Here is a 13,187-nt window from a genome sequence, read left to right as displayed (position 1 = left end):
TTTATATACAATTGATTCTATAATGGGTTTATATTGATGGGATGGGTGAAGGAAAAATGTCATGTTATCGTTCTAGGGCTGGACAGTTTCAGTCATTTGTTCCAAAATATGTTTTCTTGAAGTCAGGATGAAGCTCGCTCGGCCCTCGATGGACCTGATAGTAACGGGAAGTGCATTCCATGCACGACAGGCACTACTACGAAAGGATTTTGTGAAAATAGTAGTTCGATGATTGGGTATCCTTAAAGTACTTTCTCCGGTTCTAGTATGTGAAGCATCTATCCTCCTACCTTCAGAGACAAATTTGAAATAATTTTCAAAATAGTTCGGATTTCCGTATTTCAAGATATCTCAAACAAGCTTGACTATTCGCAAAAGCCTTTGACCGATGACTTTCCTTGGGTGATAGGTGAAAGCTATCAAACATATTTGGATAAAATTGGTAGCACGCCAAGTTTTAATGTTGAACTAGCAATGTGGGCTGGGGTGATAAAATCATGGCGTTGAAGAGAGTAGACGAAACATAGACAATAATTTTGGCAACGCTATAGTTTATCATTCAGAGTGACTTGCATATCGTTGAGAACAGAATTACAATACATTAGATGTGGGAAGATGAGAGAGGAGAGAAATGTGGGAAGATAAGAATGGGGAACTTGAGGAACAGAGGCTCTCCTATCCAGCTGATTCTTGATCAACTGTGAAGTGATTGTCTGGTACCATAGAGAAAACCTAACATATTTGCTATCATCATGCTACCTTGTCTTTATTCTAGTACTTAGTGCTTATTGTGTGGTATGTAGTGCAAAAATAGGACATCAAACTAGGAACAGCTCCATCACCAGATTTTCAGAAATTAATCATTATTTTTAAAGATAAATCATGATATGAATGAATTAAGACACAAATGAACTGTAGAAACTAGGTAGCACTTAATGGGTCGAATGGGTGACATTCACTTCATTTTATGCGTTTTAAAAGTGTGTAAAAGAATCTTGTTTGATTCAAAATAGTTTTTTGTGCAAATTGGGTGTATTACATCTAACTACCATCTTAGGGAAGAAGCTCTTGAATGTCGGTCCCAAGCCTGGAGGAATGGTAGGGTTTAGGCCCTGCATCTTAGACGCTGCATAGAGAAAACGTTTTTGTATTGTTGTTGTAAGGTGGCCGGGTCTAGTGTATGCCACTTTTGTCCCTGTAGTAGTATGCAGGGAGCTTTGGCGTAGTGAACAGCTGTAGATAAACAATTGCAAATACCGAAGATTACATGAATGCTGATGAAATGACACCATTCACAATTGGATTGTGCCAAAATCAAAGAAGTAATATAAAAATAATTATTAATATAACTATTATATAATAATTATTATTATTATATTATGTATGACGATATTAGGATGAAGTCAATATTTGATCATCGATCTATCAGCTGTAAAAAATTAATAGAAACTGTAGATGATGAGGAATATGTTTTTGTTACAAAATAAATATGAACAAAAACATATTTATTATCATTAACAGTTTCTATTAATTTGTTGCAGCTGATAAATCGATGATCAAAGATTGATTTTAACCTAATATCGTCATACATGGTTAAAATAGAATTAAATTTTTATTTGAGTCATTATGATCCTAAATCTTTTTAATTTGTCGTCTCCCTACAAGGGTTAGGCAATTTGCCTGTTCCGATTTGAAACTCCCCATCATATCCATCTTTTGCGACGTCTGTCCAAACTGGGTTATACGACATGACTGCCTGTCGCCAATCCTGTCGCTCTCCATCCTTTGATCAATATCTTTCCAGTTTTGCTGATCCCCTCCAATCGTCTGCCATATGAAAATTTGAGTTCGCTTCTTATATCAACATTATATATCCTATCTTCCCTTGTGCATCCTGTCAATGCTCTTGAAAATCTCATTTCGGCTGCGTGTAACCTGCTCCATTCTTTCTTCTTAGGTTTCCAGGTTGGAATAGCCATTACCTTATAGAATTTAAGTTTTGTCTCTCTCCTGGCTCTGTTTTTCAAAGTCCGATTTATTGTCTCAAATATGGATTGGAATCTGTTCAATTTCACATTCAATTTTACTGTCCTGCTCCATTTGTAGGTAATATCACAACCCAAATACCTTAAGTCTATTTCTAATTTGTTGTGTCTATTATTCGTTACAGATTGAACTCTTATCTTTCTGGACATTCATTGGCTCTAGGTTTCAAACTAGATAAAATTATGTATATTTCAATAATTCATTACTGCGTTAAATAGGCTAATTCATCTGTGTTAATTTTCTATTTCAGTGGCCTAGTTTTACAAGACTTGACGTTTGTACACATAGGTAACAATGATTATCTAACTGAAGGAGTTATCAACTTTTCAAAACGATGGCAACAATTCAATATTGTTGAGAATATGAAACGGTTCAAAAAAGGGTAAGTGAATCAATAAAAATTATTGTACCTGAAAATATTCTACTTTATAAAAACCTTTCTTATGCTCTTCTTGTGCCTTTTTCTTGCTCTCTAATGATGTGTGATCTTTATTTCTTTCCTCTCATCTTCTTTAGTTCCCTGTTCTCTCTTCTTCCACTACCTTTTTCTTAAATCTCTAAATTCTAACACCAGAATTATTCATCAAGTTTAAAATTGTTTTATTCTTTTATTTATTATATTTTCCTTCTTGCTAATGTAATTTTCATTTTGTTTTTTGCATCGCAATTAACTTACGTAGCTTACTGTATTAATTTACATAGGCTAGTTTCTTCTTACGATTAATTATCCTCAATGCTATCACAAATGTCCAGAAATCCAGTGTATCCCGTATTGTATTGTGATTATTATACTACTCTACGTGTTCTCTCCGATATTAGATTCCTTATAGTGAAGAATGAAAACCATTATTGTTTATTGAATACATTAATACAAATATGTTTTTTTATAATTCATTTTGTATGAAATTATTTTACTGAATAATCAGTTACACTCAACACTCAAACTGAATAAACATTTACACTCTCATGTAGAAATCCATTTTTATCTGGCGCTATCTTATTTCCCTCAACTTGTTAAACATTTAATGACATTTTGAATACTTATCAGCATTATGCATTTAATCTAATCCATACGGTGAGTGTGTTCTAATTGATGATTCTCTTGAATGAATCAATTAGTTGCTGTATTTTACGTTTTTTATGTTTACATCTATTTCAGGATATACAAGTTCGAAAAAAATGAACGTATAATTGGGTTTTTCAACAACTTCAACGACTGTTTGTGCGAGGAAGCAATGTGGCAGATATCAGAGAGTATCAAGCCCCGCGGCACCAAGAAATGACCAGAAACTACTACTGCACTCTGTTGGTAGATTCATCTATACCTCCTTCATCAGACATCGAATATATTTCTATAAATTGTAAGGTGAACTGATTTTTTACTGCGTAAATGTATTGGTAAGAATTTTAGAAACTTGATGGAACAGATAAATTCTGATGTCAAATAATTGATGTAGAAATTGAGTCTTTATTGAATAATTTATATATTTTTAGTGTTATTGTATTCATTTGAGCAGTTATTTTTATTCGCGATTTAGTTATCGGTGGAATTGTATATTTTTCACAAAGTAGTGAAAACGAGTGATTCATTCATAATCGATTCTGAATAATGTGTGATAGAATAATGCATTAAATTAGCCTTTCTCGTGACTTCTCATGTCAATTGAGGCGGTAGGTGCAATAAGGGCTGTAACTCAAAACTATCATTCTGAGATATGAAGATCCAATGTTTTTACACATATATCTTGTAACATTCGGTTAACATTGTTGAAGTATGAATGCTTCAATTCTTTTGAAAATATGTTCTCTATTGTAAATCAATAAAAACAAATTTTATTTCAAGTTACTTCATTTTCAATTTAATATAATATGGGAGTATGTTGAAAGCCCTTATTGGGGAGAAAACTCTCTATGACATTCTATACAATAAGGGCTTATAAATCTGTTCTCTCCAATAAGGTCTTGGGTTATTCTAATGAGTAAATTTCGTATAGGTAATAAATATTACAATACTGTTTAATATATTTAATTATTTATTTATTCCTATTCAATATAATCTTGTTAATTGAGCTGAAAACTATATGTCTTTATGAAAAATAAAACTTCAAAAGTGTTCATAGTTCAATGAAATATTGAAACCTGATGCCAAATATTAGTTGAAATGATGCCCCAAATATGAGTGTTATCCTATTTGAAAATAATATGTAAATGTCTTGTGAAGAAACATCCAGGGCCAGCGGTTCATCATTTTCTTCATCTTCTGAATCAGTGGAGAAGTTGTGTACTTGTCCATCAGCTTCTTGGTTAGTTTCCCTTCCCGGAAAAAACTCTTCATAAAACGTCTGTCGTCTCTTGTTTCAAATAAGAATAGAGGTCTTTGACATCTTTGATTTTTCCTATTCTAAGTGGAACTGCTGGTGCAATAGACAAAGAAAGTTCTTCAGGGAGCTGCTTCAAATATTTGAAAGGTTCATACACTTGAGAGTATGTTTTAGACACAGAAAGTGTACCACAAGGTTTGTATTTTATAATACAATACTACTGTGCTGAATTGCAACGCTTTTAATAAGTAATATTTTAAGTTATAGTGAATAAAACCACAAAAGTAAGGAAAATTAGCTGTTCTCTGCAAGAAGGGCTTAAACATGGGTTTGCTATAATAGTTATACCAACCTCGAGAAAAAATATATTCGAATGAAATCTTCACATTTATAAAGAAGAAATGATGGAGAATCCATTTCCGAGTTCTCCCCAATAAGGGCTTATAGGCCTGTAGGCCCTTATTGCACCTACCGCCACAATTCAACTATTTTAAATAGTTATTCCAAAATGAAATATTCATCTTAATTTGGCTATAGGAAAGTTATCCGAGTAGGTCTACTTTTAAACAGCATAATCCTTGTTGTACATGATACTGAACTTTAACCGTGAATACAGATATATTAATTACCCTTCCGTATAATGTTATGATGAACTACTAGGTATTAATAAATATTTCATGAACAAATATCAAATATTCAATTTTGTATTTTAATATAGTATTTCCAAACTCTCTGTTAATATTCTAGTCTAGGGCATAATTCCTGGCTAAGAAACATTGAATTTTATTTTCACATGGCCGCCACTTACTATCACTTACTATTTTTTTTTCTTAATAATGTCTGAACATACGGAAGTAAAATTTTGCACAAACATTCATGACAACTTGACAGAACTAAAAACAAAATTAAGACAATTCTCAAGTTAATGAAACAAAATGGCGGCCGTACAAAATTACATTTCTCAAATAACCAAAATACCGTTAATTTTACAGAAAGTACTAGAATTACTTTTTCAGTAACTTTAATTACAAATTTATTGACACCTCAATTTTCAAGATTGAAAAAATATATTATTAAGTGAGATATGGCAGTTTGAGTTACTAAAGATTTTTAGACAGTTTGAAAATGATATTTAGGTACTTTTTACCCAGGAACAATGCCCTAGAATATTGGCAGGGAGTTCAGAAACACTCTGTATATTTCTTAGCATTCACCCAGGTAATATTTGTCGTACCTACCCAGTTCAGCTTGTAATAAGAATATTCTGATGAATTCATTTATCACATGTACCGTATTGTACAATTGAATTAATCCAATTTCCTCCCAAAAGTATCTCTTATCTCGTTAGTTTATTTTGAATTGAAATTGAAGTGATTTCCTGGTTTTTGTACTTTTTCATTGTTTACTCCTCATATAGTTAAACCGTTGAATCATTCTAAAATAAAAAATAATCAATTGTTCATGCTAAAACTTTATATAATATTATACTAATATGCTCATTTTTGTAAGACCTATATACGAATAATATCAATCATTCAATTTGAACTGATAGGGCTATAATTTATTATGCTTATAACTGCTCAAATGGTCATTATTTGCTACTAGGCCTACAGAAACATACAATTTATGTACTTTATAACACTTTAGTCTCTAATCATCCTTAACATGAGGATGTTTTTGTGTAGTTAAATGGTAACCATTGTGAGAGATTTCATTTCGCCTGATATTACAAATTAGTAATTTTATTTTATATGTTATTATTGTTGGAAATCTATTTTTTCCAATGAATTTTTGTTGAGTTATATTTTGTTTGAATAAGTAAGGCTGATAGGCTTTTGGTGTTCATTTACTAAAAATGTCATCTTATTTTCGGGCTCGCAATATTATCGTATTAGAAAGATGTATGTGCAGCGAAATATTTGTAAACTAAAAATAAATGAACTGTAATATTGTCACCAATTAACGTATAAATTGGTAAACGATTCAGATTATATGAATTAAGGAAAAACGTTCGTAATTCTTAGATATCTGACTTAACAGTATTATAGTTAAGATTGTATGGAATTTTCCAATTCCATATCACAATAGATGTATTATAAGTAGATTAATAGATAAATTGTATCGATTACATGTGGTTCAATTATCAATGAGTCATATCACAGTACTAGATTTTTTCTGAGTCAGCTCCATTGTTAGTAGAGAATTTGCTGTATAAATATTGAAGTCATCCAAAATCCATGTCAAATCTTCATATCATTTTTCAAGAATATTGACTGGAGAATTCGATTGAGACTGTCCACCATATCTGGTCGTTGAAGGTTTATTAGCTGATGTTTTCCAAATATTGGTTTCACCGCATGTAAATGTGTGTGCATAATGTGATGTTGCAGTCACTTTTGAAAGTATCTTTTAGAATGGTGTGAACTGTTTGCATAACCATTGGCATTGAATAAGGTGTGTTTATATTCACTTTGAAACGGAATCAAGTGAACATTTTTAGTGATCCGTCGTGGCTTGACAACACCAAAGACTCTTTAGAGAGTAACTGTTTGTGAATTATATTGATATCACCAATCCTCTTATCGTATCACATTTTGTTTATTAAAATATCTTTTGATGTTCCTCTGAAGCGATATTCTTCTAATCTAAAAGATACTAAAAATTTAATCGGTAAATAATAATTTGCATACTTGAATACATCATTTATACATGTGGCGTCATGTTTTACTTTTTATTTATTTAGGAGTGATCCACTTGGATTTCCTTATATTATGATTTTCGGTAGATAAAAATTTGTGATGTTGTTTAATTAAAATAATTATCCAATATATTTTATACCGGTAATCAAATCAAAGATTCATAGAGTATGCTTTCGTTTCAACCAGTTGTTTTTATGTGAATGCCACAGATATCATGTCCGACTCAACCGATTGAATATCCGAGTTTGAGTACAAATAAAAAGTCCTTTAGCTGTATATATTACAATGCTATTTACTAATGTGCATTCTCCTTTGTTCCTAATAATAGTCTACTAACTTCTTGGCTGAGATGTTTTCCCATAGGGAAACTTCATCCTTAATGAGGGCGTAATTGATTAAGCTCTGCTGAGTATAATTATGCTTCTGGACAACTCAAGTCATGATGGTTAAAATCAATTTTAACAGTCAACAATTTTATTATTTAAGATAGAATTGAATTACTTTTTTTATTTGTTGATGTGACAAAGAGAAAAGTTGAACTAGGTACTTCAAATGAAACAGTAACATGTAGGCCTAGTTAAATTCAGACTCACAATGTATATCGGTATCATGTAATTAATGATTCACTTTGAAATTGTATCACAAAAATGATCAATTTCAACCGATATAATGGCATCTTGTTCAGTTTATTTTACATAAACTCCAGTATTATTTATATGCCACAAATATTTAAAGATACATATTTTTATACTAATGTAAAACAGTTAACTAATTATTGTTGTACCTGGAAATTTGTTGTTCGTGGTTGAACAGTGATACAATGTGTTGTACCTCGCTTTATGGTTGATTTAAATCTAGCAAAATCCATGACGATTTATTTTTTATAATTTAAAACTGAAATTACCAACATCTATAAGTTTTATGAGTGTTGAAATACGTGTTAATGTTTATTATTCATCGTATGGAGATTATTACTCATTTAGGTTATCGGTATTCAATATCTAGTAAAAAAATAAAATATCAAAGACCAATCATGGTTCTCTTTGATCCATACTGCTTTGAATAATATTGAATATTGTCAGTAAACAATTCAAAATCTTTTATAGTTGAACGATTTTATTGGTTTTTTTTAATGATATAAAGTATTACACATGAGAGATTCGTAAAAACATCCTCAGTCACATATAGTTTTAGAAATAGTTTTTTATTATATGAACCATTGATCAAAATATACAATTCTCATGTATTTACTATTAATATAGTACTGCCATAATACCAGTGATTATTTTTGTTCAATTTTAATTGTGTTGTATAATTATTGTATTATAAGGGTTAAATTATTTATAAATAATCATAACTTTATGTCTCTAGTCAGTATTTGTTATACGATCCTAAATTAATTAATGTCAATTCTCTTATCGCTAGTAATTTTTAGGTCTAGCAGTACTTAGGATTTTTGTTTTTGTTAAACTCAACTGAGCTTCCATGTATTGCATTCAAAGTTGGATTATGGTCAACTTCTTCTGGAATACATAGTGCTTTTCAATTGAGCCTATAAAAATATTGATAAATATATTTTTGATAGCTTTATTTCCTAACGCATAATAAGGTGCTCGTACGCTTATGGTTCTCTTCATGATATAACATCAGAGTTTAATATGCACCTTTTTAATGTTTTTTTTTAATTTATTGTAAATCAAGGTGGAGATTTTCATTGCAAATTAGGAATCATGATTTTTCAATTTAATGCATTTTTATCATATTAACATGATATTCAATTCTCTAGGCATTCATACAGTTTCTTGGCTGTTCACTATTTAAATTTATAATCTGAATAATTTAGTTTGAGTTTTCCAGTTTCTCTCCAAATCAAACTATTGATATTCTACTAAGAAACTTGAAGTTTTACAGATGAACACTAAGCAAAACCGCCAGTATCGTGCATTCACTTCTTCTATTTTCAAATCATTCATAACATAAATTTTAGTCCATGATCATTATTCGGAAAGTTCTTCCTTCCTAATAATACGAGGGTCATTCAATAAGTAACGAGACAAATTACCAATTTACGACCGGTTGAAGTTGGGACTTCCTCTCTAGAATTTCGAATTGACTAGCTAATTCGGGACTATAGGCATATCACTGTTGAATTTTCACAAGTGTGAAAAAGTAAAGTGTTGGAAATGTCCATAAAATTATTCACAACAAGCTGCAGTACAACAAAACTTGTGCGAGATGAGTGCCTAGACAACTCATGGACGCTCACAAAGAAACCCGGCTTCAAATCAGTCAGCAGTTGGAAAATCGGTATGCGACTGAAGGGAAATGTTTTTTCAGAAGAATTGTAACGTGTGATGAAACCATGGATCCATCACTATGAGCCAGAGTCAAAACGACAGAGACTAAAAAACTGATCACAGCACACGTTGTTCTTCCATGGTGCAAATCTCAAGCGGACTCGCCATTGTTAACTGAGTCAATTTGCGATTATGTTTTCAAAATACGGTGGAACAACTGATCAGATGTCATCACAAGGTTGCCAACTTCATGTCCTGTAAGTTTCATATAGATAAATTTCGCCGTTTTTGAAAGTTAGTAATTTGTCTCGTTACTTATTGAATGACCCTCGTATACTCCACGAAAAAAGTCATTTTTGTATAAATAGATTGCTCTTCTTCTTGTCAGAATTGTAGGAGTGGAGATGCTACTCATATAAAATTCATTTATACATTAGTAGAAGATTTGTTATTTTTCGAATTAGTCCTACAGTTTATTATGTACTATTATTAATGTTATAAACTATAATCTAAATGTCAATGATCTATAAAAATTGTATTAAATTTAGCTTAGTCTGTTCAGAACCAGCATATATCATAAGGTATATATAGTCGATTTTTGTTAGTGATACTTATTGTACTTTTTGTGTAGTTGAGAAGTTGATATTGTGGTAATTATTCATATTGAATAATAATCAGTCTTAATTATCAGTCTGAGTAATTCTCAGTCTTTTCATTCAATACTTATTGTTTGTCATTATGAGTTGTTTCTTTTGTTGCTCATATTTTCCATATTCATCTTCCATAATTTAACTAACGTCTAAAATTTATATGTAATAGAAAATAATTTTAATTTTCATGAAATAGCAACAATGAAATGATTGGCAACGAAAAATTAGGGCTTTAAAATTAGAAAGTTAAAATGAAAGTTATTACTGTTGATTGATTTCTTACAGTGTTTTTATAATAGATAATTAATCTTGAAAAATGATAATTCAGTTTTCCTGTATTCATATGCTGTTTGTATAACATATTTAATACTCGTTAAGGGCACTGTTGATTCTCGAACCGTATTGTTATTTTGTGTAAATAATTTATCAGCTCCTATACACATTACATTTTATAACTAGTTCTTCTTCAAGGCTGTACAAATGATAAAGGAAAAACATTGTACTGCTGATATTTTTCAAGGTTTTTCGAGTTGTATACTATCAAGCTTTCACAATAAAAAAATTTTCTCAGGAAAACATCGATCATTACTTTTTGGGATATATTAGCGCCTAAATTTTAAAATTTCAGGACATATCATTTCAAATTCGGTAAGCGATGAATCCATGAAATTTTGAGGATAAATTCTTCATCGACGTATTGTTGATTGAATAAAACTGAAAATATAAATTTTTGAGAAAGTTATCCAATTTACCAAAAATTGATAATTTTAAGTATTCGTTTCATTCAATCAACTATATCATGAAGAATTTATCCTTGGAGTTTCATGAATTTATCTCTTACCTAATTTGAAATGATCTGTCCCAAAAATTAAAACTTTATATGCGCTCAAAACTCAAAAAATAATGAACGGAAAAATTTTCTGAGAGAACTTTTCCATTTTGATAGCTTGATAGTAAACAAACCGAAATACTGTGAAAAATATCACCAGTAGAAAGTGTTTTAACCTTTGCACAGCCTTAAATTAGAATTTCTGTAGTACAGGAAAAGATGACTACACATAAGACACTCATATACTATTTTATTAAATATGCTTTACTAGTTTTCATGTATCATGATATTCTCTACATTATGAAACGGAGCTCTAAAGCAGTATGAGTTGCAGTTGTATTTACCTCAAAACTGACTCCATAAGATGATAGTTATGCAATTTGTACAATTAATCAAGTAATCCACGAGTTCACCTAATTTCTCAAATTTTATATTTCAGTAGAAATATATTTTCATGTTAATTCAGTGATCTTAATGTAAGTTGCGAGATGGGAATTAAACTTGAAGAATTAAGATCTTAGTTACAAGATTTAATTACATTCTATTTATTACAGTATTTTAGCTTTTTACATTAATTTCTCTCATATTTAAAAATGTTTTATCATGCATGTTTGAGAATCATCGGTGCCTCTCAGGTTCCTGTGAACACCCCATTAAGGTGTTCCTGTGAACACCCCATTGAGTTATAGAATAAACTTGAATAGATTCCATATGAGTAAATCGTTTTCATGAATTGATTGTACGAAAATGCCACGCTTGACGGCAACTTATAAGAATGAATGGAAAATAAATGATAGGCCTAATTTACTATTAGTATTGAAGGCGGTTGTTGTTTGATGGTATTAATGTATCGCTGTATCAGTTTGTGGAACAATCAAAGTGTATGTTAGATTGTGACTATACCATTGTGATAACTACAAGAATACCCAATAGAAAAATTTAGAGAAAACATTCTTATTAATTTTCGTATTATTTATCTGAATTCACCTGTCAAAATAGTGCTCAACTTATTTGTAAAACTAGATATCATCTTTCTATCAAATATGTACTCATAATTTGATTAAAATTACTGAATAATCTATTAATCTATTTATCTATTCAAATATATTTCAATATAAATTATTGTTTCAACTCTTTTTGGCAGCTATTATATTGTGTTCACTCATATTCTTTCATAGATTCATAATTTATAGAACTTATTGATTTGTTTAATTTTAATCAAATTTATCATTAATAAAGTTTTATAGACATTGAATAAAATATAAAATCTACCTACTAGATGATACTGTGATCCTGCTCCTCGAATCTTGCAATAAATAATGTTAGTGAAAAATGTTGTATGAAATATGACTAGGTACTGAAGCTTGGTAACTAACTATAAACTATTGGAATATGTGAACTTTAATCCCTTTGCATCTTTCAAAAATAGACAGTGGTTGCTCTTGTGGATCTTTATATTGGAAATGAAGCTTGGATTGACTTATGGAATGACCTGAGCTTTGGGACCAGATTAGAAAGTCAGTATTTTATCTATTTGCGTTATCTATTTATATATGTGTTTGACTCTGTACCATCCAGGGTATCTCTTCTATACAGGAATGTTGTTGAAGGTCTATTTAATATAGCTGAAGATATTTTCATAAGAACTGAATTATTGTGAGAAATCTCTGAGCATGAATCTCATCATTTGTGTCATGCGTGAAAAATAGCAATTATATTTTGCACAAATATGTTGGCGTGTTGTATATTATTGTCTAGCTTTTGTTTTTGTTTGTGGCTGGGGGGGGGGGGTCTTGGTGTGATGTAATGGCTATCTGTCGTTGGCTGCTGAGGATTGTTAATATTATTAGTACTGAACCAGATTAAAAATAATATCGTCTCTATATCAAATATCAAGTGTCTATGTATATACTTCAACAGTTTTATGATTAAATGACTTGCATAAACCGGTAATCTGTTGTATATTGAATGCAATTATGTGTGAAAGTTGAATATTTCCTAGTTTCGTTATCAGTGACGTAAATTTGTGTAATTGTACATAAAATATAGTTTATAGTAAACAATGCATTTATTTTCAATTCAAAACTTGGAAACCTTCAATCTGATAAATATTAAAGTGAACAATAATGACTGATTGATTCTTAGTCCCGTCAATAACTTAGACAAAAAAAAATGGGGTGTGCTTACAATTTATATTGTATTTCTGATTTTTTTAATAGAATTATTTCGATACATGAGAGAAGTCCAGAACCAATTATTTCATGCAAAATTTCCTTGTGCTAGATAATGGGCCATATGAATAAAGTTGAGCATATTATGCTTATACTTCTAAAATATCAATATGG

At 30.5% G+C, this 13,187-nt stretch overlaps 1 protein-coding gene across 12 annotated transcripts in view; it reads left to right on the top strand.

Annotated features, from left to right (window-relative positions):
• Positions 1-12,905, top strand: part of LOC111050783 (guanine nucleotide-releasing factor 2) — a 76,976-nt gene extending 64,071 nt beyond the window's left edge. For all 12 annotated transcript variants that reach the window (XM_039432542.1, XM_039432548.1, XM_039432550.1 and 9 more), the window contains 2 exons: positions 2,297-2,428; positions 3,206-12,905. In XM_039432542.1, the coding sequence (XP_039288476.1) occupies positions 2,297-2,428; positions 3,206-3,329 (256 nt within the window). In that variant the 3' untranslated portion in view covers positions 3,330-12,905. The remainder of the gene's footprint in view (positions 1-2,296; positions 2,429-3,205) is intronic.
• Positions 12,906-13,187: the final 282 nt, after the last annotated feature.

The sequence above is a fragment of the Nilaparvata lugens genome, chromosome 7, assembly GCF_014356525.2.
Source record: "Nilaparvata lugens isolate BPH chromosome 7, ASM1435652v1, whole genome shotgun sequence".
In the NCBI taxonomy this organism is placed as follows: domain Eukaryota; kingdom Metazoa; phylum Arthropoda; class Insecta; order Hemiptera; family Delphacidae; genus Nilaparvata; species Nilaparvata lugens.
This window is presented reverse-complemented; position numbering and strand designations above follow the sequence as displayed.